Source organism: Leopardus geoffroyi, chromosome D2 (genome assembly GCF_018350155.1).
Source record: "Leopardus geoffroyi isolate Oge1 chromosome D2, O.geoffroyi_Oge1_pat1.0, whole genome shotgun sequence".
Taxonomy (NCBI): domain Eukaryota; kingdom Metazoa; phylum Chordata; class Mammalia; order Carnivora; family Felidae; genus Leopardus; species Leopardus geoffroyi.
This window is the reverse complement of record NC_059334.1, coordinates 38,341,722-38,367,052: the sequence shown is the minus strand read 5'-3', so window position 1 is coordinate 38,367,052 and position 25,331 is coordinate 38,341,722. Positions and strand designations below refer to the sequence as shown.

At 50.9% G+C, this 25,331-nt stretch overlaps 1 protein-coding gene across 4 annotated transcripts in view; it reads left to right on the top strand.

Annotated features, from left to right (window-relative positions):
- The window catches only part of DLG5 (discs large MAGUK scaffold protein 5), a 130,346-nt gene that overhangs the window by 96,435 nt on the left and 8,580 nt on the right, over positions 1–25,331 (top strand). For 3 of the 4 annotated variants that reach the window (XM_045437794.1, XM_045437793.1, XM_045437791.1), the window contains 13 exons: positions 560–1,579; positions 2,344–2,467; positions 2,818–2,962; positions 4,875–4,987; positions 5,654–5,743; positions 6,041–6,191; positions 10,104–10,266; positions 10,370–10,503; positions 11,186–11,332; positions 12,631–12,814; positions 13,421–13,569; positions 14,435–14,605; positions 15,467–15,663. In XM_045437794.1, the coding sequence (XP_045293750.1) occupies positions 560–1,579; positions 2,344–2,467; positions 2,818–2,962; positions 4,875–4,987; positions 5,654–5,743; positions 6,041–6,191; positions 10,104–10,266; positions 10,370–10,503; positions 11,186–11,332; positions 12,631–12,814; positions 13,421–13,569; positions 14,435–14,605; positions 15,467–15,663 (2,788 nt within the window). The remainder of the gene's footprint in view (positions 1–559; positions 1,580–2,343; positions 2,468–2,817; positions 2,963–4,874; positions 4,988–5,653; positions 5,744–6,040; positions 6,192–10,103; positions 10,267–10,369; positions 10,504–11,185; positions 11,333–12,630; positions 12,815–13,420; positions 13,570–14,434; positions 14,606–15,466; positions 15,664–25,331) is intronic. The other variant, XM_045437792.1, reaches the window with a different exon arrangement.

Genomic DNA, 25,331 nt, shown 5'->3' with positions numbered 1-25,331 from the left:
AAATCTTCTGTGTTCCTCCTAGTGCTCCCTTCCTTCCCACCCCGCCCCCCCCCCCCCCCCCCCCCAGCCCAGCCCCTGCAACCACTGATCTTTATACCGTCTCTGTAGCTTTGCCTTGTCCAGGATGTCATATTGCTGGAATCACACAGTATGTAGCCTCTTTGGATTGGCTTCTTCTGCTTAGTAATACGTATTTGAGTTTGCTCCATGTCTTCTCATGCCTTGGTAGCTCATTTCTTTTTATTGCTGAATAATTTAAAATCATGTGAATGTGCTACACGATTTTTAGTAACGAATCCTTTTTCATTTGACAATTAAAAGAGAAATACAGGCAGGGCACTGCGCAGGCAAACTGCAGATAGCGCTCCAAGTCCCTATCTCCTGCCGGTTCACGGCCGGGCCAAGAGAGAGCGCCGGTCAGGGAGAGGTGTGCGTGTGCATGCGCCTCGCGCTAGCCGTCTCTGGGGTGTGTGTGGCCCCTGCGGGGACGGCGTTCGGTGGCAGCACCGGGCTCGGCGGTCTTACCCGCTATTTCTCACTCCCTGTAACCCCCACACAGGTGTTCCCTCAGAGCTCCTCGTGGAGTGGCCAGAACATCTTCGAGAACATCAAGGACTCTGATAAGATGCTGAGCATCCGAGCCCACGGCACCGAGGTACAGGCCCAGAATAAACGGAGTCTGTTGCAGCACAATAACTCCACGCAGACGGACATCTTCTATGCGGACAGGCTGGAGGAGAGAAGGGAGCCGGGCCCCCCAGGAGGCAGCAGCTCTTTCCTGCACAAGCCGTTCCCTGCGGGACCCTTTCCCGTCTCCCCCCAGGCCTGTCCCAGCGCGTCCGAGCGCAGCCTTAGCTCCTTCCGCTCAGACACCTCCGGGGAGCGTGGCTACGGGCTGGTGGATGTGCGCAGCCGGCGACCGCTGCTGCCCTTCGACACAGAGGGGGGCCCCTGCGGGGCGGCAGAGGCCCCCCTGGATAAGACAGAACCTGAGAGCTCCAGCAGCGGCGGGACCTGGCCCAAGGCTGTGCTCGGCTCCGCGGCAGGGCCCGAGAAGCTCTCTGTTTATAAGAAACCAAAGCAAAGAAAGTCTATCTTTGACCCTAACACTTTCAAACGCCCCCAGACTCCCCCCAAAATTGACTACCTGCTCCCAGGCCCTGGGTCTGCTCACTCTCCCCAGACCTCTAAGAGGGTGGGGCCTCTGACGCCCCCAAAACCTCCCAGGAGGAGCGACTCCATTAAGTTCCAGCACAGACTGGAAACCAGTTCCGAGTCTGAGGCTACTCTGGTCGGCAGCTCCCCGTCTGCCAGCCCCCCGAGCGCACTGCCCCCTGGCGTGGACCCCGGGGAACTCACGCACACCTCACCCCCTCGCAAGGCCAGAGTCCGCATTGCTTCCAGCTACTACCCTGAAGGGGACGGGGACTCCTCCTATCTGCCTGCCAAGAAGTCCTGTGACGGGGACCTCACCTCCCAGAAGATGGACGAGCTGGGGCAGAAGCGCCGTCGTCCAAAGTCAGCTCCCAGCTTCCGGCCCAAGCTGGCTCCGGTAGTGATTCCTGCTCAGTTCCTGGAGGTAGAGCTCAATCCTGGGGTGGGGGTGAAGGCGTGGGGAAGGGCCCTGAACCGGTGTCCCCAGCTTCATGTTCAGCCCTGGCTCCTTTCCCTTCATTCTAAGCACCTACTCGAGGATGGGGTGCCTGGTGGGTGCCATGAGAAGGAGCCCTCCTTAGGAGATTGGAAAGTAACGTAGGGGGCGTGCATGTTAGTGGCCATATGATGCCAAGACAGGAACACTTTCTTGGGTGTGGTGTTTGATTTGCTTTTCCAACAAGAAGCTTTTGAACTGCACAACAAAAGCGAGTGACATGGCCCTGCCTGGAAGGGTCTTGGGAGCCAAGACAGCACTTGAGAGTCTGTCGCCGGCAGCAGGAGGCGGCGGCCAGCTTGTTTGTGTGGGTATTGTAGTCATTTTCAGATGGGAGCGATTGCTGTGAGCTGGAGAACAGATCCATGCCACTCTCTGCAGACAAAGACCCTGGCACAGGCATGCATGTTTTGAGGAGCTGTCACATCTGTGCCAGAGGCACCTGTGCATTCCACCTCCTGCACATAATTTGTTTACTTGAGAGAATGGATTCTTTCTCTGGGGTTTTCTTCCAGAGTAGTTTTGAAGGAGGTTCTTTCCTTCCAGGTGTGGAAGGCAACATGAATGAGCAGTGACCTCTCCCAACTGTCCCGTCGTGTGTCCGAGTGGGAGAGCTAGTACGTAGGGGACAGACTTGCAGATGCCTGTGCATTTCCATTTCCAGCCACTGTCTCTCATCTTTGGCCCTGCAGGAGCAGAAGTGTGTCCCGGCCGGTGGAGAACTCTGCCCAGAGCTTCAGGAATGGTCCCCTTACTCACCAGGGCATCCCAGCAGGCACAGCAACCCCCCATTCTACCCTGGCAGGGCGTCTGTGGGTGAGTTGTTGGGGCTGGAGAGGAGGGTCCGTGGTGGGCTCGCAGGGCCCTGTATGAGATCTGTATGAGCACTCTCCCAGGGAGAGTGGAATCAGTCATGTCAAGGTGCTACTGTGTGTCCTCAGCCCTGAGGTCCAAAGATCTAGCAATGACTTCCCCTCTCTGAGATGTTTAATCTTCTATCAGGGACATTTCTTAGCTTTTCAGACCACCTCCCCATAGCAGCCTGGGAAATAGGAAGCCATAAAGTGAGTTCTCCCATTTTACAGATGCAGAAAGCCAATAGTTTGCACAGGTCTGGGGCAGGCTGGGTGCTTTGGGGTAATTGTTCTTACCCAGTCCATTTCTAGGTACTGTTCCCCGGAGTATGACCCCGAGCACCACTGTGAGCTCCATCCTGAGGAACCCCATCTACACTGTGCGTAGCCACAGGGTCGGCCCATGCAGCTCTCCGCCTGTGCCCAGAGAGGTCGGCCCCCAGGGTTTGCACCCCAGGTATGTAAAGTCACCCCCCACTTACCTGCACGCCAGCCGGCCAAATCTGTGTGCACAAAAAGCTACTGGTGCACAGAGTGGCCCATGGGCAGAGAAGCGCCCCTGCCAAGCTGAGAAGGGGCTGGTTAGAGCAGCGCTGGGACCCCAGGAGGAGTGAACTTTAAGGGTGCTCTCTTCATTCACCAACAAGAAGCTTGGAAAGACATTTAAAGGGCGCCTGTGTGACTTAGTCAGTTAAGCATTCACCTTCGGCTCAGGTCGTAATCTCATGGTTCATGGGTTCAAGCCCCACATCGGGCTCTCTGCTGTCAGCACAGAGCCTGCTTTGGATCATCTGTCCCCCCCTCTCTCTGCCCCTCCCCTTCTGGTTCTCTCTCTGTCTCTGTCTCTCTCTCTCTCTCTCTCTCTCTCTCTCTCTCTCTGTAAAAAAAAGAAAAGGCATTTAAAGAGAGAGTGATGGCAGCTGGTGCTTAAGTGCTCACATGCCAGGCACTGTGCCAGACCATTTAAACTTTGTCTCTTTTGGGGTGCCTGGGTGGCTCAGTAGGTTAGGCGTCCGACTTCGGCTCAGGTCATGATCTCACGGTTCATGAGTTCGAACCCCGCGTCGGGCTCTGTGCTGACAGCCCAGAGCCTGGAGTCTGCTTCGGATTCTGTGTCTCCCTCTCTCTCTGCCGTTCCCCCGCTCGCACTCTGTCTCTGTATCTCTCAAAAATAAATAAACGTTAAAAAAAAAAAATGAAAAAGAAAACAAACAAACCTCATCTCTTGTAATTGCCACAGTGACCTTGTGAGCTAAGGGCTGTTGTTGTCTCTGGTGTATAGATGAGAAGACTGAGCCTTAAAAAGTGAATGGACTGGCTCAGGGTCACCCATTCCTTCATTCGGTTGTTTGACAGGTTTTAATTTTGCACCTACTATGTGGCATGGACTGTACTAGTTCCAGGAGACTATACAGTGGAGGACTAAACCAGTGAGCTTCTTTTCATGTGGCCTTTATGTTGGCGTGTGGGAGGCAGAGAGAAAAATGAACAGAGTGATACCAGGTGATGTTGAGTAGCTCTGAAGACCGCAAAACGGAGCGACCAGCTAGGCTGTGAACTTGGAAGAGGGTGGACAATTAGATTGGGTGGGCGGGAGGGCCCTGCGGTGGGGGCAGAGTGGGGATGCTACCGGGATCCAGAGGCTGAGATGAGTCAGCTACATAAGACCTGGGTGGAGTCTCCAGGAAGGAGGGCCGTAGGAGCCACAGCCCAGGCACCTGGAAACAGTGCAGTAGGCTGGCAGAGAGTGGGGAGCTTGGCATGGGTACAGTGAATCAGGAGAAGAGCACAGGTTATAGGGCACAGATCCTGTAGAGCCTGTAGCCATGATGCAACATTTGGAGTTTTTCCTAGTTTAGGCTTTAGGCTGGGAAGAGAGATGGTCTCATTACATAGCTAGAAAAGGACATTGTTGGGCCTGATTGGAGGCCCCTGATATGGGTGATGCCTGGGCTCTCTGCCCTCCAGCATCCTAGGCAGCTGTCCTGAGTGAGGTATATAGGTTCCTCTCCAAGGTCCTTGGTGCCCATCCAGCCTCCCCACCCATCCTGGAGGAGAGACACCACTTCTCTGGGCACAGACAGCATTCTGAGCCTGTTTTTTCCCGGTAGAGCCCAGTCCTGGTCCAGGGCCAAAGTGAGTATGCCACTCCTCTACCTTCACAGCCCTTTCTCTGTAGGCAGGACCCTCGCTGGGTGCTGCCTCTGGGTATGGCAGTCTGTTGTCCCCAGCTAATGGCAGGTGGCTTCTGGGCCTCCCTTCTGTGGGCTCAGGGATGTGTTGGGCCAGGCCCGCTGCTTGTTTCTCCCCAGCGGCTGGGTCTGGTCCTGGTCTTCTCCTGATGCCTCACCTGTCTGCTTCTCTTGCAGTGTCCAGCACCAGGGACGCCTGAGCCTGGATCTGAGCCACAGGACTGGCAGTGACTACTCAGAGATGAGAACCTCTCATGGGTCCAACTCTCTGCCCTCCAGCGCCCGCCTTGGTAACTGTGCCACTGGAACCTTCTCACATTAGTGGGGCCTGTTTTCCTCTCTGCCTGCATCCTTGTGGCCAGGCCTCCCGGTGGAGGCCTTCTCCCCATGGGCCCTTCTCTGCTCCTGGGGCTGAGGTTGGCTCCACGTTGCACTCAGAGTCATCTCCCTTAGCCTTCTGTGTCTCTTAGGCCTTCCCTAGCAGCCACGTGGTTGTTCCAGGTGACCCATGGCCCACGAGCCTTGCTCTCTGTCCCTGAGCCTGTCAGCGATTCTGGGGGTTTGTATTACTGCTCACTTGTGGGAAATGGAACCCAGAGAGAGAGACTGGCAGTTCCCTCACATAGGCATTCCGGTGGTGTTGCTTCCAGCCATGTGGGGTGGAGACAAGCAGTCCCCTCTGTCACTTGGGTTACTGTCCTTGTCCAGGGCTAGGAGTGAGATTTGTGGGATTCTGCTCTGGAGCGGTCCAGGCCCGCAGTTTACTCAAATACTGGGTGTTAATATCTGCTTTCCTAGACTGTTTCACATTTAGGCACCCTCAGGGGGTAAGTAGCAGGGCCTGCTTTGCATTTGTCCTGACTGTGCCTCTTTCCTAACTACTGAAGGGGTGGTGAAGGAGCAAGGGGTGGTGTTAAATCACAGCCCTGAAGTTTTGTCCCCTTGTGGAACCACAGGGTCTTCGAGCAACTTGCAGTTCAAGGCGGAACGCATTAAAATCCCTTCGACACCAAGATACCCACGGTCTGTTGTGGGCTCCGACAGAGGTGAGGACTCCGCACTCCCCTCCTCTCCTGCTAGCTGACTCCAGCCTCATTGTGTGCGATGTCTGGGTGCAGCGGGCAACCTCCTCCTCATCCCAGCCAGTCCGTGCATGCCTCAGGCCTGGTGACACGGGGGATAGAGAGGCCACGCAGAGCCCAGCACCTAAATTCGAGACCATGTGGTGTGGCCATGTTGTGGAGCCAACCGTGTGCCTGGATCACGTCTCCCTCTTGGTCTCGGCTACAGGAGAATGGAGATGTGAGACTGCGGCCCGAATTACTTTGCACCTCTCCCGGCAGGTTCATTGTCACATTCTGAGTGCAGCACGCCTCCCCAGTCACCCCTGAACATCGACACCCTGTCCTCATGTAGCCAGTCCCAGACCTCAGCCTCCACGTTGCCCAGGATTGCCGTCAACCCCGCAGCCCTCGGGGAACGGAGAAAGGACCGGTGAGCGGGACCGGGCATCCGTGCCGTGGGCATGGCAGTGGGTGGTGTGTCCCCGCAGGGGGCGGGGCTTGTTGGGAGAGGCAGCAGGTGTGGGAGGGTTCTGACAGGGTCGATCCCAGGGCCAGGCTGCTTTGGGTCGCCTAGCGTTCTCTGGTGTGTTGCCCCAAAGCTTCACCAGGAAGCCCTGCCACGGGGTGCCACGAGCGGGCTGGTATGCATAGGGGGCAAAGTGAGGGGCAGATAGGCTGCTTCCACTGAGTGTCCACGAGAGGTGGTGAGCTGCAGCAAGTGATACTGGACCACCCAGTGGTGACAATGCAGTGGCACCATTCACTGCTTCCCTGGCCCTTGATGAAGCACTTCCGTGTCACAAGTCAGGATATGCTCACAGTGACCCCATGAGCATCGTTATCACTGTTATCATCATTATTGGCTCTGTTTTACAGATAAGGAACCTGAGGCCAGAGGTTGGAGTGACGGGTCTGTGGTCATGTGATTGGTGGCCAGCCCACCTTTATTAGAATCAGGTCCCATCCTTACTCTTTGCTTTTTGGCCTCAGGACACACCTGCATCGCTTGCCCCCTCATTCCCAGGCTTTTTTTTTTTTTTAATTAAGTAATTAATTTATTTTGAGAGAGAGAGAGAGAGAAAGAGTGCTCATGCACATTTGAGCAGGGGAGGGGCAGAGACAGAGGGAGAGAGAATCCCAAGCGGGCTCCGCACTGTCAGCGCAGAACCCGACTTGGGGCTCGATCTCACGAACTGTGTGAGATCATGACTTGAGCCGAAATCTAGAGTCAGACGCTTAACCGATTGAGCCACCGGGTGGCCCCCACTGAACTTTTTATTGTGGAATAAAATATACACAGAAGAAAACATACATAAAGCACAGAAGTATAGCTTAGCCATTTATTGGTTTATTGTAAAATGCTGGCCAATCGGCTGATGTTTCAGGTTAACTTAAGGCTGGTATCAGTCCAGGCATGCTTCCTCTGAGGGGTCCCTCACTCCCCCCACAAGCTCGGCACACCTCACCCAACTCTCTTGTTCTTCACAGTAGAATTTACCAGGTCATACTTATAGTGAAGAGGTCCTATCCAGATCCTAAACCTTCAGAAGATCTGATGAAACTCAAACTTGGCTTTATTGAATGACTTAAAAGCAACAGAGCCACTCTCGTTCCCCTCAAATCCAAAATGCTGAGGGCGCTCGTCACTGTGAGCCTCGGAAGAGACCCTGCAGGGTGGGCCCAGCATTAGGAAAGTCCTTTGACTTGAAAATCTGAATTTGTAAGACAACCTAACAAGTAACCTAAGAACCTGGCACATACTAACTGGAGCACAGAAGTATACCTAAACGCCAACGCACCTCGGCCCACAGAAGAGGCATGTACGGTTCATGTGGGAGTGTCCCGCCCATGTGACACATACACAGGAGCACTAACCTGCACTAAGTCCTGGGTCTGGTGGGTGGTTTTACCTAAGCCCAGCTTAGGTCATTGAGAAACTAGGTGACAACTGAAGTGAGTTCCCTGGAAGCAGAAAGGGCCTTGTCACCTGGAGTCGGGTATCCTCTCAGTTCCTGTAGCGTACAGAGAACTGGGCACTGCTCTGGGGAGAGAAAAGTGTCCACATTCCTGCCTGCACGGTGCTCTAGTTGGAGGCCTGAAATTTAGCACGTGTAGCCTGACTGAAGAAAAAGCAGCCTCTTTCCCCTGATTCTAAAGTGCATTATCCTATAACTTCTCCTTATAGAAAATGGGGAAAATAGAAAAGTGGAAGAGAAGTCACATATAATCTCCTCAACCGAAGATTCGGTTGCTGTTTCCCTTCTGTTAAGTGTGTGATGTACATTGTTTAAAGGCATGTTTTATTTGTATTTTCCATACAGAAATACTTGCTTCAAGGTATTTGTTATATCGTGAAGTATGCTTTGTTAATCTCTTTCACAAAGCAGCCTTATTCTGAGAAAACTATTGTGCCTACTGTAAGAAACTTAGATCATTAAGGGGATGAGAAAGTAAGGATCACCTCAAGTCCCTCACCTAGAGGTGCCATTGTTAGCATCTTGGTAGGGTCCTTCATAGAGACGTCTCCATGCGTGAGGAGACACGTGTACATGTACAGGTTTATGTAAATAGGATTACACCCACCTGTGTGCTCATGCAGTGTGTGCCTTCTGTGTCTTTCCGTGTCGGCAAATCCTGACTCATATCGTTCATAACGGCTTTGTGCCTTCTGTTATATGGCTCTTACCTCCTGCTTTTTTGAGATAGAAGTATGTTTTGGAGGTGGAACACAGGAAGGGTGATCAGCAGGGGATGAGGAGCCCAGACCAGAAATGAGATCTGCCCGCACCTGCTGTGCTGTCCTCCGAGGCTGGCTGGGGGTGTGAGGATGGTGTGGTGGCTGCTGGATGAGGGTTCTTTTTTTTTTTTTTCAACGTTTATTTATTTTTGGGACAGAGAGAGACAGAGCATGAACGGGGGAGGGGCAGAGAGAGAGGGAGACACAGAATCGGAAACAGGCTCCAGGCTCTGAGCCATCAGCCCAGAGCCCGACGCGGGGCTCGAACTCACGGACCGCGAGATCGTGACCTGGCTGAAGTCGGACGCTTAACCGACTGCACCACCCAGGCGCCCCTGGATGAGGGTTCTTATAACTCCAGACTGCTAGTGCTATGATACGTGTTGCGTCTGGAAGTGACCACGGGTGCAAGCCAGGGACTGAGGTGTCTGAGCTGCAGGCTCAGGGAGGGCATTGCGGCTGGGTCAGTTTGGGAGGAGGAGAGGGCAGGGAAGGTGAAGGGATGAGTCAAGAAGGATTGTGATCTCAGATCGCCAGAGGACTGAGCCCTGGGCTGTGGGGTCCCAGCCCGAGGCCCGCTGTGCTGGAGAGACTACTGTGCCTCTAGGTGGCAGGGGTAGGGTGGCTCAGCGGCCTGCTGGTCTGTCTGGCAGTCCGTCACGGTCTGTGAGTCTGCCCCCACCCACGTGCTCTGGAGGGGAGCCCAAGGACGTGGTGCTCCAGCTGGCTCCTCCCTGGACCTTTGGCTGCGGTTTTGTCCCGAGAGGAAGAGCTTAGGACAGCACAGTTCTCATGGGATGATTTGGCATCACCTGGCCATCTTTCTCTCCGTTAGGTTCCAGGCGTCTGTCATCCTTCTCTGAGCATCCCTCTTTTCTTTCTAACTTTTTGCACCTTCCAGATGTCTTCACCACCACAGATCCCTCCTGAGACTGCCCGTGGCCACCAGGCCCAGGTTTTCCTCCCTGAGGAGTCTGAGGTTGGCCTGACATGAGGCCCCCGCCTGAGCCCCCTCGTGCCCTTGGCACGGTGGACGGCTGCCCCCGGGCCAGCAAGTGCATGGTCACCGCCTTGCTCCGAGCCTCCCTGCTCCCTTTTTAATGGCTTGGGTTTGCCGCGGCTTAATTTCCATGGTCATTGTACATCACCCTATATACTGGTAAATATAAAAAGTGATACTTTATATTGTTTCTTCTGGGTGACTGTCATCACAGGAGCCATTTCTTTTCCTCCTGGGGCATCTTGGGACCCCACTGGGGTTTGTAAATTGCACATTCTGTTGAGGCAACTCTCACGTTATGAAACTTTGCGCTTTTTCCCTGCTATATCAGTGTTTATAATTCACATGGCCCATTCTTTGTGTCTTTGGGACTGGGTGCTTCTGTGTCCATTTGGGGGTGTCGTGCTTATATTGCATGAGGTTGTGGGAATGTGTATCACTGCCATACAAAGTGGGGTCATTGTGTTTTCATCCAGCTGCGTCATTATAGGAGCACCCGGCGATCCCTGGCCCTTTCTGCGTAGCCGATTGCATGCCCGACTTCAGATTTTCCTCATCCCTTTCCTTTGTGTTTGAGTCCCCACAACTGTTGGCTCTCTTCCAAGGCCCTATGTGGAGGAGCCACGCCACGTCAAGCTGCAGAAGGGCTCGGAGCCTCTGGGCATCTCCATTGTGAGTGGAGAGAAGGGCGGGGTCTACGTCTCCAAGGTGACTGGGGGAAGCATCGCCCACCAGGCTGGCCTCGAGTATGGGGATCAGTTACTTGAGGTAAGTGGGAGCTGGCCTTCTGCACTTTGTTCTTCCCTCCGCCTTTCCTCCCCCGGTCCCCACCCCCCACCACATCACCAAGCGTGCTCTGCATGTTTCCTAGTTCAATGGCATAAACCTGCGGAGTGCCACGGAGCAACAGGCCCGGCTCATCATTGGACAGCAGTGTGACACTATCACCATTCTGGCCCAGTACAACCCACATATGCACCAGCTCAGCTGCCACTCTCGGTCCAGGTGAGGGCCTGGCCTCCATGAGGGCCATCTGGGCTGGGGGAGGAGAGAGGGTACAGCCAAGGTGCTAGCTGTATGTTCTGGGCCGTTCAGTTGCCGTAAGAGGGGAGTTGGCCAGCCTTGGACTTGGGGAGAAGGACATATAGAGGGAGGATGTGAAGTAGGATACCTGAGGTGTGGGTTTGGAAGCATGTGGCTGGGTTCCCCGGTGCAGCAGGAAGCCCCACACAGGTGTGTGGTAGCCAGGAGCTGAGGCCCTGGGGGCGGGATTCTCACGCAGAGTGTTCTGGCCCTCAGTTCCCGAGCAGACGCTGCCTGTCTCTGCCCCCGAGCTGTGGGTTGCAGGGCACGTGAGAGAAGGGGAGCACCTGCCCCTGCCATGCAGCACTGCGCAGCTCAGCGAAGGGGGCAGGATGTGCAAACACAGTGAATGTGTGTGCCCCCAGGCTGACACCTTCAGAGAGGACCCCCTGGTTGAGGACGGGTGGGGAGGAGAAGAAAGGCAGATCCTGTCGGGTGGATGACCCGAGTCCAAGCTCCCAGGAGAGCTACTCTTCTCAGGGCTCAGAGCCATGTGACCCGGTCTCTGTTCACAGCCCAGCCCTGGTCCCCGCCAGAGAGTGGGTGGCTGGGGACGGCTGAGGACTGTGTGCCTTTCCTTACTCTTCCTGACCTCGGTCCCCAGCTCCCACCTGGACCCTGTCGGCGCTCACTCCACTCTCCAGGGCAGCAGTGCCACCAGCCCGGAGCATCCCTCTGTCATCGACCCGCTGATGGAGCAGGACGAGGGCCCTGGTGCCCCCCCGGCCAAGCAGAGCACCCCCAGTTCCAGGTCAGCAAATGCATGCTGTTCCCGCATCTGCTCCCCGGCCCGGTGGGGTGGACAGGCAGCCATCGCTGTGGCCTGAGCGCATCCTGCCGGCGTCCCCCTGTGCCGCAGACCGCAGAGCAGCTTGTCAGGATCTGGGATGGGAAGCGTGCCATTCCTTCTTCCTCCCTCCGTCCCGACCTTTCCTCACTTCCTTCTTTTTCTCCTTTTTTCTCATTGACTTGTTCTTAGCTCTGCCTCCTTTCCTTCCTCCTTTTTTCATCTACTCGTTTTCTGACTGTCTTTAGACAGAATTCCACAGTCAACACCCAACCAGGACCTGGGCTGTGGCCATCACCAGCAGTCGCCCCCAGGGAGCCACGGGTTTAGAGGGTGACAGGCAGGTGTCCAGGCATGTGCAGCATGTGCTGGGAGAGCCACTATGGGCCGTGACGGAGCAGTCAGTGAGAGTGTGACAGGGAGCTGTGACAGTTAAGTCGAAATGTTCAGGGTGAGCAGGGTTTAGCCATGCAAGTGGTGGGCGTGGAGAGGGGTCAGGAGGAAGGGGTCAACTTTTGTGTAGTAGCAGGATCCAGAGGGAAGATGGGGAGAGGGCCTCCGGGCCAGGGCACATGGCAGTCATTCTGTAGTTCCGGACAGAGCCATCCCCTTGACCAAGCCCCGGCCTCACCCAGGATGCAGCCACCTCTGTCCTTTGCCCTGGGTCCATCTCGCTGGAGTCTGTCTGCAGTAATCACAGCCAGCCTGTCCCCTGGGGCCCCCTCATCGGTGACAGGCACTGTCGTGTTGCCTCCACTCAGTTTGCTGGCACTCAGTCTCCCTCCTACATTGTGAGTTCCTTGATGGCAAGGGGCCCTCTCTTCGTGGTTTAGCATGGTCTCTGGGCCATAGAAGCTGCTCAGTAAACATTGGTGAATGGTTTGTTTTGTGCCCTGAACCATGAGACCGGCTCTCACTTCTGGCAGAACAAGGTCAGGAGAACACGTGCCACCCAGGTGGGGAGAGACGCTGCCTATGGCGCTCGGCTGGCAGCTGGGCCAGGAAGTAGGGGTGTTGATTTCTACTCGATCCCCAGCTCGTTTTCTCAAGTGGGGCCACGTTTTCACCTCTACAAACCCCAGCAGCCGGCCTGTAAACCAAGTCACTAGAACCAGAACCCAGATGGGACCACCTGTCAGCTCCCAGTGGTTCTGAGACCTCATGGAGTGAGTGGAAAACTGTCCAGTCATTAGCCTGTTTAGTCGTTCATGCCCTGCTCCCCGCCATGTGCGATTGAGGAACTTTATTTTCCTAACCAAAAGGATGGTGGGAGAAGCCAACAAGAAGACCCCAGAGCCAAGACTTGTCTTCATCAAAAAGTCCCAGCTGGAGCTTGGCGTGCATTTATGTGGAGGGAACCTGCACGGGGTGTTTGTGGCTGAGGTGGAGGATGATAGTCCTGCCAAGGGCCCCGATGGCCTTGTGCCAGGAGACCTCATCCTTGAGGTGAGTTCTGGGCTGCCGAGCAGCAGGCCTGCCCTTCTCTGCCCACTCCTCTGGACTCTTGTGATCTCAAGTGGCCCAGGAGGCAGAGAGCACAGCTTCTTGTCTGGTGCCCCCTGTTGAATGCTTTGAGGATCCTTGGGGTGGGTCACAGGGATGTGGGCAGGGCCCTGGCTTGGGCGCTGGTGTCGGGAGGGAAGCAGGAGGCAGGATGCTCTGCTGTGTGAGCAGCAGGACTGTGGTCTGATGGAGTGTCTTCTCCCTCTGGCTGGGTCTCCCCTTTGATGGGGGAGAGGGCTCATAGGTGTTCAAAGACACAAGTAGCACGAGTGAGATAAAGTGCCATGTTTTATAACCCTTACTTGCTGGGGAACTGGCACAGGGTCTCTCCTGGGAGAAGCTGTTGAGGGCAGGGCGGACACTGGCAGAGGACTGGCAGGTCCAGACTGCCTCTGGGCAGAGGACTAGGCCTTACCTGCAGAGGTGAGGCAGGCAGATTCCCAGTTGAGGGGATCTTAAATCTCTGCCTTGTCCCACAACTGCCCACTCATGGGTACCCAGGCCGCCCCGGCCCCTGTCCTCTGACCTCAATTCCCTGTCCTTGGGCAGTACGGCAGTCTGGACATGCGCGGCAAGACGGTGGAGGAGGTCTACGTGGAGATGCTGAAGCCCAAGGACGGTGTCCGTCTCAAGGTGCAGTACCGCCCTGAGGAGTTCACCAAGGTGAAGAGCCTGCCTGGTGACAGCTTCTACATCAGGTACCAGGGGCCAGGGCTTCTGGGGATTCAGGGCCAGGGGTGGGGCTTCCTGAGGAGACTGGTCCTGATGAGTGTCTCTGAAACACAAGGGTGGGACCAGGGTCCTTGTTGCTTGGGTCCCAAACCACAAGTTCACGGTGAGATGCTTATGACTTAGGAAAATGCCTGAGGGTTTGCAGGACCACACAGGCTCCCTAGGGCTTGGGGCCTGGGAAATTTTGAGGCCACGGAACCCCATTTTCCAGTGGGCTGCACTCTTCTCCTGCCCTCCCCCCCGACCCAAGTCTGCAGATTCATCTGCAGTGTGTGCCCAAAGTGCTTTATGACTTGTGTGTGGCTCAGACAGCAGGTGTTGTCTAGAAGGGGCTCACAGTTCCTTCATGTTCTTTAAGTTCTGAAGCCACAATGAATAAAAATGCCGATCAACTAACTGTGTACCATAAGGTACAGGTCTCTGTCTCTAGGACATCTTCCTTGGTGGGAGATGACATTTCCATCCTGAGGAGTTTCCATTCTATAGGAACCATTGACCTTGACTCAGGGAAGAAAGTCCTTCCATTTGGAAGGGGCGATATGGTTTTGGTCCTTGGCAACAAGATCTTTCTCTGATGGATGTGAGGCAGCCCTTGTCCCCAGGGAGCCCCCGGTCTCAGGGAGGCAAGGTGACTTTGTCCTGTTGTGTAAAGCCGGGGCTCCCTCCTTTGGGAACTGCCACCAGGAAGGGGAGAGGTGGGTCCTGATCGTGGCCTGGGGAAAGCTTAGAGCAGGGGGATTGTTCCAGGAGACTGGCTGCCAAGTTGTGTGGCTGGTCAGTCCTCCAGTAGCCAGCAGCTTCTGATCCCAGTCCTTCTGTCACCTGGTCCAGGGCCCTCTACGACCGGCTGGCCGAGGTGGAGCATGAGCTGAGCTTTAAGAAAGATGACATCCTCTACGTTGACGACACTTTGCCTCAGGGCACATTTGGGTCCTGGATGGCCTGGCAGCTGGACGAGAATGCCCAGAAGATCCAGCGCGGGCAGATCCCCAGCAAATACGTGTAAGTGTTCGTGTCTGAGCTTGGGGGTAGGGTGGGGCCCAACCTGGGGCTGTCCCACAGGATTGGGACGCATTCCGCGTTGCACCCTGGCTCTGGTCTGTATGTTTTGCCCACACCGCTTGTCCAAAAAGCTGCTCCTAGCACAATTCAATGTTTGTAAGTCACTGCTATATGGAAGCACGGTGGCAACTTAGGAGACATAACTTTTTTATGTTTAACCGATTTATTGAAATATATTCATCCACCGTGCAGTTCACCCAAAGTGTACGGGTTCAGTGGCTTTCAGTGTATTCACAGCCATGTGCCACTGTCCCCACCACCCATTTTAGAGCCTTCCCATCCCCTCAGAAGCAGCCCTGTCCCCATTAGCTATTAGCTGCCTCCTGCCCCCGCTACCCGAGGCGGCCATGACTGTGCTTCCTGCCCCTGTTGAGTTCCCTGTTGTGGACTTTCATGCGAGTGTGGTCTTCCGAGACTGGGTGCTTGCTTGCACTTAGCATACCATTTTCAAGGTGCTTTCATGTTGTGGTGTGCATGCATGTCTCGTTCCTTTTTTTGGCAGGAAGTGTAACTTGTCCTGTCACCAAGGGAGGGCTGTCCTAGCAGCTCCTTTTGACACTCACCTGAGTGTAGCAATTGTCCCACTCTGAGAGCTCCCCCAGCACTGGGGTGTGTGTTGCCCCCACAGCAGTGGTCCCAAGGGGTCCTTGGTGGCATGGGTGGGTGATGTGGCCAAGGAACCTGGAGAGGAGTGTTGGAGGAGCCTGGAGTCCTGGCTCGCACCCTCTGCACGGGCAGGGCAGGACGGGCGGGCGGTGGTCCCTAGGCCCTTCCCAGCACCACTGTTCCCTGTGACCACAGGATGGACCAAGAATTCTCCAGGAGACTCAGCATGTCTGAAGTCAAAGACGACAACAACGCCACAAAGACGCTGTCGGCAGCTGCACGCAGATCCTTCTTCCGGAGGAAACATAAGCACAAACGCAGCGGGTCCAAAGATGGGAAGGACCTCCTGGCCTTGGACACCTTTTCCAACGACACCATTCCACTCTTTGAAGGCAAGGCTGAGCACACTTGCTCAGAATTAGGTTTGCCATTGACCGCAGAAACCGCACAGCAGTGACAGTGACTTAGACAAGATAGAGGCTTGCTCTGCTCTCGTGCAGAAGCAGTTGTCTGGGTTAGGGTGGCGGCGCTGCTGTCCCCAGGGCCTGCCCTCTGTGTGACATTGCAGCTCCAGCCGTCACATCCGTGTCCAGGCAGCAGGAAGGAGGATGGGGTGAGAGTGGGCTGCAGCCGCGTGCGCCTCTTTAAACGGCTTACCTGGAAGTCCCACCGTGTGACTTCTGCTCACATCTCATTGGCTACTTGCATCGGCAAGAGACCCTGAAAAAGCAGGGTCTTAGCTGGCACTGTGCCGGCCTCAGTACCTAGTAAGGAAGAGAGGAAGGATAGGCATTGGATGGGCGGAAGCAGCCTCTAATCGATGCATTGCTCCTGGTTTGTTTTGGGGTTATCATAGGCTGTTTGGTGGTAACCGAGAGCCACCAGTCTCTGCAGATCTTTGGCCTTTTCTGGCTTCACTCCTGTGTCCATTGATGATTCTTACAAGATCTTTCCAGGACCAGGCACCCAGCCAGGGCTGGAGTTGCATATTTGGGAGCGTCAGACATCCCCTGGCAGAATGCCCTTGTGGAAAGGGTGCACTTGTCCTGTAAAGCAGGAGGCCCTTGTGAATGCCGCTCCTGGGACCCGGGTGTGTGTCCAGTGTCCTCGAATGTCGCCCTCACGGGCAGGCAGGCAGTGAAGGTGGCACTGAGCAGCAGCCAGTAGGATAGCCGGTTTCTTCCTTCCCTGCCTTCCTCCTCTCCTCCCTTTTTTATTTTTAAAATTAAGGCCTTAGGCACAGAGGGTTGAGTGAATCCCACCCTTGTTCATGGTCTCTGTCTCTCCCTGTCAGGACAGGGTTGGCAAACCCCAGCCAGTGGGCCACATCTGTTTTTCTGTGTCCTGGAGCTAAGAATGGATCTTTCTGTGTAGTCTTTTCTTCTCTACTCTATTCTGCTCTATTATTTTATTATTTTATTTATTATTTTGTTTTTATTTTTTTAATATTTATTTACTTTTGAGAGAGAGAGAGAGAGAGACAGTGTGAGCAGGGGAGGGCCAGAGAGAGAGACACACACACACAATCTGAAGCAGGCTTCAGGCACTGCACTGTCAGCACAGAGCCCGATGCGGGGCCTGAACACAAACTGCGAGATCATGACCTGAGCCAAAGTCAAGCGATTAACCAACTGAGCCACCCAGGCGCCCTGATGTTTATACATGTTTAAATGTAAAATGTAAGAAAGACTATCTTTATGTGCATGAACCTTTTGGCAAAAACCTTTGCTTGGTTTTGTTGATCTTTACAGAAAAATCTGTTGATGTCTTAAAGCAAGGTTTTGTTCTTTAGTTTTTTTTGTTTTTTTCCCCTTTCATTTTTTTGATCTTTAGTTTCACATTCCCCTTCCCCTTTTCCCGTAGACACCATCTCTGGTGTCTTCCATGCGTGTCCTGGGGACGTCTTTGAAGAATAGAAATTTGTCCATTCTTCATTTGGTTCTTCGGGGTTTTTACATTACATATTTGGAAATTGTGTTTAGGCACACACACCTTTTGATTTATGATCCTTCCTTGGTAAATTGACCCTTTTGTTCATTATGAAATAATCTTCATCTCTATTAATGTTTCTTGCCTTAGAGTCTGTTTTGTCTGAATTGTGACACCCATTTTCTTTTTGTTAGTTTTTGCATAGTTCACCTTTCCTGTCCCTCTCCTTTAAACTGTTCCGTAGCTTTATATGTAAATGTCTCCTGTAAGCAGGTTGTAGGGTGTTTTTGTTTTTTTTGTTTTTTGTTTTGTTTTGTTTTTTAACGTTTACATATTTTTGAGAGAGACAGACAGACCATGAGCGGGGAGGGGCAGAGAGAGAGGGCGACACAGAATCCGAAGCAGGCTCCAGGCTCTGAGCTGTCAGCACAGAGCCTGACGCGGGGCTCAAACTCAGAGACCGCGAGATCATGACCTGAGCCAAAGTCAAATGCTTAGCCAAGTGAACCACTTAGGCACCCCTAGGGTTTTTTTGTTTTTTTTGTTTTTTTTTTAAACCCACTGTGACAATTTGTCTTTTTTCATTTTTTGAAATATCATATATGTAAAGAAAGTACACATACATTTACAGAACAGTGTACGACATGAGCTTTCACAGTCTGAGTGAACATACTTGTGGCAATCTTTATCATCTGATCAGAGTATTTAATTACCCCATTAAATATACTGGTAGGTTTGGATTTACTTTTACTTTCTTACCATTTGTTTTCTGTGGTTCTGCCTGTTTTATGTTTCTTTTGTTTCCTTGTTTACCTTTTTTTTTTTTTGGCTGCATCAAGTATTTTCATTATTCTGTGTCCTCCAGTCCGTCTGTTCGTTTTCCTAATTGATTTTGTTTGTTCCTTGGGGGGTTGCAGGAGGCCTCACGGTGTACGTGTCTGCCTCAGCACCAACATAAGTCATCACTCTGGCCATTTCCCTAAAAATTCTAAAACACGGGAACCCTCTGACTTCCAGGTACCTCCTCCCCGCCATTCCCGTTACCACTTTCATGCGACGTGTATTTTGAGCCGGAGACCGTATCGTTGGTGCGCACGCCAGTCATTCACTTGTACGCGCCCTGCCTCCTGCTCTTCACGCCTGCCTGCTGCTCTGCCCCCCGCGCATGCTCCCTCCTTCCCGCCGAGCAGCTCCCTTTAGCGTCTCTTGTTTCCCTGCTTTCTTGAGATAGAGTCGACATGTAACCCTGTGTGGGTTTAAGGTCCACAACGTGATGATTTGTTACGTGTGTCGCGCAGTAGGTGCCATAGTACCACAGCAAGGTGAGTTAACGTGTTACTTCACCTCACATAGTGGCTGTTTTGTTGTTGCTGTGGGGTGACCTTTAGCACTTCCTTTCAGGCAGGATCCTTGGCGACACATTCTCTCCCTGTTTGCTTATGTGTTTTCCCATCATCTTTGGAGACTTTCACTCCAAATGGAGTGAAAAATGGATATGTATATTTTGGATATGGATATGCAAACGGATATGGAAGTTTAAACGGGCAGTCTTTTATTTCTGCGTTTTCAAGATACGGTCTTCTGGCTTTCGTGGGGCATTCATTTCCTAAGGCTGCGGTAGCAAATATCACAGGTGTTGTGGCTAACACAATGTACGTTTATTCTCTCACAGTCCCGGGAGCTAGAAGTCCAAAATCTACCTTTGGGTCCAAAAAAAAAAAGGCACAGCAGGCCCACACTCCCTCCAGGGCTCTAGGGGAGAATCTGTTTCTTACAGCTTCTGGTGGCTGCCAGCGTGCCTACACGTGTGGCCACATCACCAGCATCTTCACATCTCTCTGCTCCGTGTTCCTTCACCTTCTCCATGTTTGTCTGTCTCAGAACTCCCTCTGTCGCTCACAAGGGCCCACGTGATTGCGCTCAGGGCCCGGGTGATCCAGGATGAGCGCCTCCTCCGAAGATGCTTCACTCGGTTACTCTTCGCTCCGTAAGGGAACAGTCCCAGGTTCCGGCACTGGGGGAGACTTGCTCTAGGGGGTGCGTTGCAGCCTCCCCCCACGTCGTTTCCGGTGAGAAGTCCTCTTTCACGTTGTTCGCAGTGCGGAAGGTAACGTGTGTCTGACCCTTCTCCATCCCCCCGGCTGTCTTGAAGATCTTCCTTGTCTGCGTTTCTCAGCAGTGCTACCACGAGGTACGAGGTGTGGTTTTATGTCTACTCGGCTGGGGCTTCGGTGGTGGCCGTGGGTGGTTCTTAGCGCTTCTGGAATCTGAGGCCGGACGTTTTCGTCAGTTTTGGAAGAGGACGGTCCGGTGTTTCTCGTAAGCTCCTTCTGTGCTGTTCTTCTCTCTCCTGTACGTCAGTTGTTTGGCGATGTCCCTTATGTTTTATATGCCTTTCCATCTCTTTTTTTGTCTCCGTGCTTCAGCCCGGAGAGCCTGGATGTTTTCAGCAGACCTTTTTCTTGCTCAGTAATCCACATAACTTTAAATTTACCATCTTAACAGTTGTAAGTATGGTACAGTTGAGTAGTGTTAAGTGTATTTGCACCGTTGTGCCCAAGACCTCTAGAACTTTTTATCGGGCCGTACTGAAACCGTACCCACCGAACACTAATTTTCCCTCCCCACCCCCCATTCCCCACCTTGACACCCACATCACCTTCTACTTCTGTTTCTATGATTTTGACTACTTGAGACATTTCATATGAGTGGAGTCACACAGCATTTGGCTCTTTATGATGGGCTTAATTGCTTAGCAAATATCCTGCAGTCTCATCCATGTTGTAGTATGACAGGATTTCTGTGGATTTCTTTTTGTTTGTTTGTTTGTTTAAGGCTACATAGTATTCCATTGTGTATACCTACCCCATTTTCTTTATTCATCTTGCAGTGAATTTGGGTTCCTTCTGCCTCTTGGCTATTATGAAGAAGGCTGGATGAACATGGGTGTGCTAATATCTCTGCTTTGAATTCTTTTGGCTATATTACTGGAAGTGGGATTGCTTTATCGTATGGTTTCTATTTTTTTTTTTTTAATGTTTATTTATTTTTGAGACAGAGAGAGACAGAGCATGAACGGGGGAGGGTCAGAGAGAGAGGGAGACACAGAATCCGAAGCAGGCTCCAAGCTCCGAGCTGTCAGCACAGAGCCCGACGCGGGGCTCGAACCCACGGACCATGAGATCATGACCTGAGCCAAAGTCAAATGCTTAGTCAAGTGAACCACTTAGGCACCCCTAGGGTTTTTTTGTTTTTTTTTTTTAAACCCACTGTGACAATTTGTCAACCGACTGAGCCACCCAGGCGCCCCTCTATTTTTAATTTTCTTGAAGGACCTCCATACTGTTTTCCATAATGGCTGCACTATTTTACATTTCCACCAACAGTGCACAAAGGTTCTGATTTATCTGCATTCTCGCCAACTTGTTATTTTCTGTTCTTTTCATGTGGCCATCCTAATGGGTGTAAAGGTCGTATCTGAGGGTAGTTTTTCATTTGCATTTCTCTTATAATTAGTGATGTAGAGCATTTTTTTAAAAAAATAAACTTGCTGGCCATTTGTATATCTTCTTTGGAGAATTGTCCGTTCTAATCCTTAGCCTGTTTTTAAAAATTATATGCCTTTTTGTTGTTGAGTTGTAGAAATTCTTTATAAAAATAGAACTACCCTGTGATCCATCAGTTGCACCACTGGGTATTTACCGAAAGGATACAAAAATACTAATTAAAAGGGATACGTGCACCTTGATGTTTATAGCAGCATTATCAACAATAGCCAAATTATAGAAACAGCCCAAGTGTTCATCAACTGATGAAGGGATAAAGAAGATGTGGTATATATGTACAATGGAATATTACTCAGCCATCAAAAAGAATGAACTCTTGCTGTTTGCAACAACATGGATGGAGCTAGAGAGTATAATGCTAAGCCAAATAAATCAATCAGAGAAAGCTAAGTGTGCCATATGATTTCACAATGTGGAATTTAAGAAACAAAATAAATGATCATAGGGAAAAAAGAGAGGCAAACCAAAAAACAGTCTCTTAACTATACAGAACAGACTGAGGGTTACCAGAGTGGAGATGGGTGTGGCATGGGTGAAATAGGTGATGGGTATTAAGGAGGGCACCTATTGTGGTGAACATCAGGTGTTCTATGTAAGTGTTGAATCACTAAATTCGATTCCTGAAACTAATATCACATTGTATGTTAACTAACTGGAATTTTTTTTTTTTTTAATTTTTTTTTTTTCAACGTTTATTTATTTTTGGGACAGAGAGAGACAGAGCATGAACGGGGGAGGGGCAGAGAGAGAGGGAGACACAGAATCGGAAACAGGCTCCAGGCTCTGAGCCATCAGCCCAGAGCCCGACGCGGGGCTCGAACTCACGGACCGCGAGATCGTGACCTGGCTGAAGTCGGACGCTTAACCGACTGCGCCACCCAGGCGCCCCTAACTGGAATTTTTTTTTAATATTTATTTATTTTTGAGAGAGAGAGAAGGAGCAGGCGGCTGAGAGAGAGGGTGACACAGAATCCAAAGCAGGCTCCAGGCTCTGAGCTGTCAGCACAGAGACTGATGCAGGACTCAGACTCAAAAACCGTGAGATCGTGACCTGAGCCAAAGTCAGATGCTCAACCAACTGAGCCAACCAGGTGCCCCAACTAACTGAAATTTAAATAAACCCTCGAAAAATCAATTCCGGATGTTAGCATCAGATGTATGTTTTGCAGATATTATCTCCCATTTCAGAGGTTGCCTTTTCACTCTATTATTTGCTTTGATGCTCAGAAGTTTTAAAATCTGATGTAGTCCCATTTGTCTGTTTTGCTTTCATTGCCTGTGCTTTTTGTTCTGTTCAAGAAATCATTGCCCAGGGCGCCTGGGTGGCTCAGTTGGTTAAACATCTGGCTCTTTTTTTTTTTTTTTTAAATATAATTTATTGTCAGATTGGTTTCCATACAACACCCAGTGCTCATCCCAACAGGTGCCCTCCTCAATGCCCATCACCCACTTTCCCCTCTCCCCCACCCCTCATCAACCTTCAGTTTGTTCTCAGTATTTAAGTCTCTTATGGTTTGCCTCCCTCCCTCTCTGCAACTCTTTTTTCCTCCCTTCCCCACCCCCCCATGGTTCTCTGTTAAGTTTCTCAGGATCTGCATATGAGTGAAAACATATGGTAACTATTTTTCTCTGCCTGACTTATTTCACTTAGCATAATACCTTCCAATTCCATCCACGTAGCTACAAATGGCCAGATTTCATTCTTTCTCATTACCAAGTAGTATTCCATACACATCTGACTCTTGATTTCAGCTCAGGTCGTGATCTCACAGTTGTGAGATTGAGCCGTGCTTTGGGCTTTGTGTTGAGTGTGGAGCCTGCTTAAGGTTCTCTCTCTCTAGCTCGCTCGCTCTCTCTCTGCCACTCTTGCCTGTGCTCTCTCTCTCTCAAATAATAATTAAAAGAAATCATTGCCCACACCAATGTCATGAAGGTTGTTCTTTGTTTTCTTCCCAGAGTTTTATGATCTTAGGTCTTCTGTTTGGATCTTAATTTCATTTTAAGTTAATTTTTGTATATGGTGTAAGATAAAGGTCCAACCTCATTCTTTTGCATGTGGGTATCCGTTTTCCCAGCACCATTTGTTGAAGTCCTTTCCTGAGTGTGTAATCTTGGCACTCTTTTCAAAAATCATGTAGCCATTATACAGGGTTTATTTTTGGGCTCTCTCTGTCTTCCACTGGTCAGTATATATGTTTTTATGCCAGGACCATACTGTCTGATAACTGTTGTTTCCTAGTACGTTTTGAAATCAGGAAGTGTGAGGCCTCCAACTTTGTTCTTTTTGGATTCTTTTGGCTATTCAGGGTCCCTTGAGATTCCATATGAATTTCAGGGTTTTTTTTTTTTTCTTTCTGCAAAAAATGCCATTGGGATTTTCAGAGGGATTGCATTGAATCTGTAGATTGATTTAGGTAGTATGGACATTTTTTTTTTTTTTTTAAACTGAAGCATTTAAAGATATGGCTCAAGCAACAAATAGTTCAGTGAAATATATATACTCCTACTTTAGCAAATTCACCAGCATACCTTCTGGAAGGAGGAAGGGTGTTAAATTCCCACTTGGAGTTGTAGGCTGGAATGTGAAGACTTGAGAGGAGAGCTAGCCCCTAGCCCATCCCTTTGTTTTCTCACTGGAGGCTCTGTTCAGCACCACAAGGGGCCTTGCATGCAACGTCAACAGTCAAGAAGTTCTGTCCACTCTCTAGGCCAGCAGCAGCACCCCCAATAGATGCCCCTAGTCACATCTCTGTCTCTCTGTCTCTGGCTGGCTGGCTCTCTCTCTCGCTCTCTCTCTCTCTATCACACACACACACACACACACACACACACACACACACAGACCAAGGTCCACATTCAGGATAGCAGACTCAGAGAAGAGGTTCCCACAGGTCCTGGAAGAAGACTTGGAGCAATCCAGGGAATTCCAGGATCCAAGGTCCCCAGGGTGTGGTCTGCAAGGAAGAACGTGTTTCTGGCTGGCCTGACGCCTTTATCTTAGAGACTCTTCACTCCGTGGGAGCCAAATTCCTGGAGAAGGATCTTCAAAGCATAGGACTTGGGTCATGGGTTCCCCTTGGTCTTGGACTCAGGATGGTACTGGTAACGATGCAGTAGTCCTGGAAAGCAACCAACTCAGACTAGAGCAGCAGATTGGAGAATTCCAAGAGGGAGGTCCCAAGAAAAACAAAATGGTTTTGTAAGTCATTTCATGTTTCACCATCCTCTTCCGTGGGCCTCTCGTCTGCGCTTGGCTCCGGCGACTCCGTTCTGCTAATCCTCTGGCGGTTTTCTGGGTTATTTAGGCAGGTGTAGGTGGAATCTAAGTGATCAGCAGGACGCGCGGTGAGCCCAGCGTCCTCCTACGCCGCCATCTTCCCTCCTCCTCGGTAGTATGGACATTTTAACAATACTGAATCTTCCAGTCCAGAGCATAGGATGTCTTTCCATGTATTTGTATCTTCTCTGATTTCTTTTTGCAATATTGTGTAGTTTGTAGTTTACAAGTCTTTCACCTCCTTGGTTAGGTTGGTTCCTAAGTGTTTTTTCCTTTGTGATGCTCTAGTAAACGGGTTTGTTTTCTTAATTTCTTTTTCAGAATGGTCATTGTTAGCATATAGAAATGCAACTGATTTTTGTATGTTGATTTTGTATTCTGAAACTGCTGAAATCATTAGTTGTAACAGGTTGTGTGTGTGTGTGTGTGTGTGTGTGTGTGTATTCTCTAGAACTTGTTGCATGATTTTGTGTCATCTGTGAACAGATAATTTTAGTACTTGTTTTCTAACGTGGATGCTGTCTTTCTTTCCTGGTTTAATTGCCCTGGCTGGGATTCCCAGTAAACCTGTTGGATAGTAGTTGCAAATGGGGGCATCTTTGCCTTTGTTTCTGCTCTTGGAGGGAGAGTTTTCCATCTTTTGCCATTGAATATGATGTTAGCTATGGACTTTTCATATGGCTTTTGTTATGTTGAAGTAGTTTCTGTCTGTTCTAGTTTGTTAAGTGTTTTTATCATGAGAGGGTATTAAGTTTTGTCGAATGCTTTTTCTGTGTCAATTGAGGTGATGTGGTTTTTGTCCTTCATTTTGTTAATATGGTGTATGACATTGATGGATTTTTGTATGTTGAGCCATCCTTGCATTCCAGGGATAAATCCCAGTTGGTCGTGGCATATGATGTGTTTTTTGATGTGTTGTTGAGTTCAGTCTGGTAGTATTTTGTTGAGGATTTTTGTGTCTATATTCATCAGGGATACTGGTCTGTAGTTTTCTTGTTGTGCTGAGGAATGAGTTTGGGAGCGCCCCCTCCTCTTCAATTTTTGGAAGAGTGTGAAGAGACTGATACTAATTTTTTAAATTTTATTTTGGTAGAATTCTCTGCTGAAGAAGCCATCTTGTCCTGGGAAGTTTTTTCTATTACTTGCAGTCTCCTTGTTATAGCTCTGTTCAGATTTTTAAAAATTACTTCATGACACAGTCATAATACATTCTATGTTTCTGGGAATTTATCATTTCTTCCAGGCTGTCCAGTTTGTTTACATATAATTATTCATAGTAGTTTTCTAT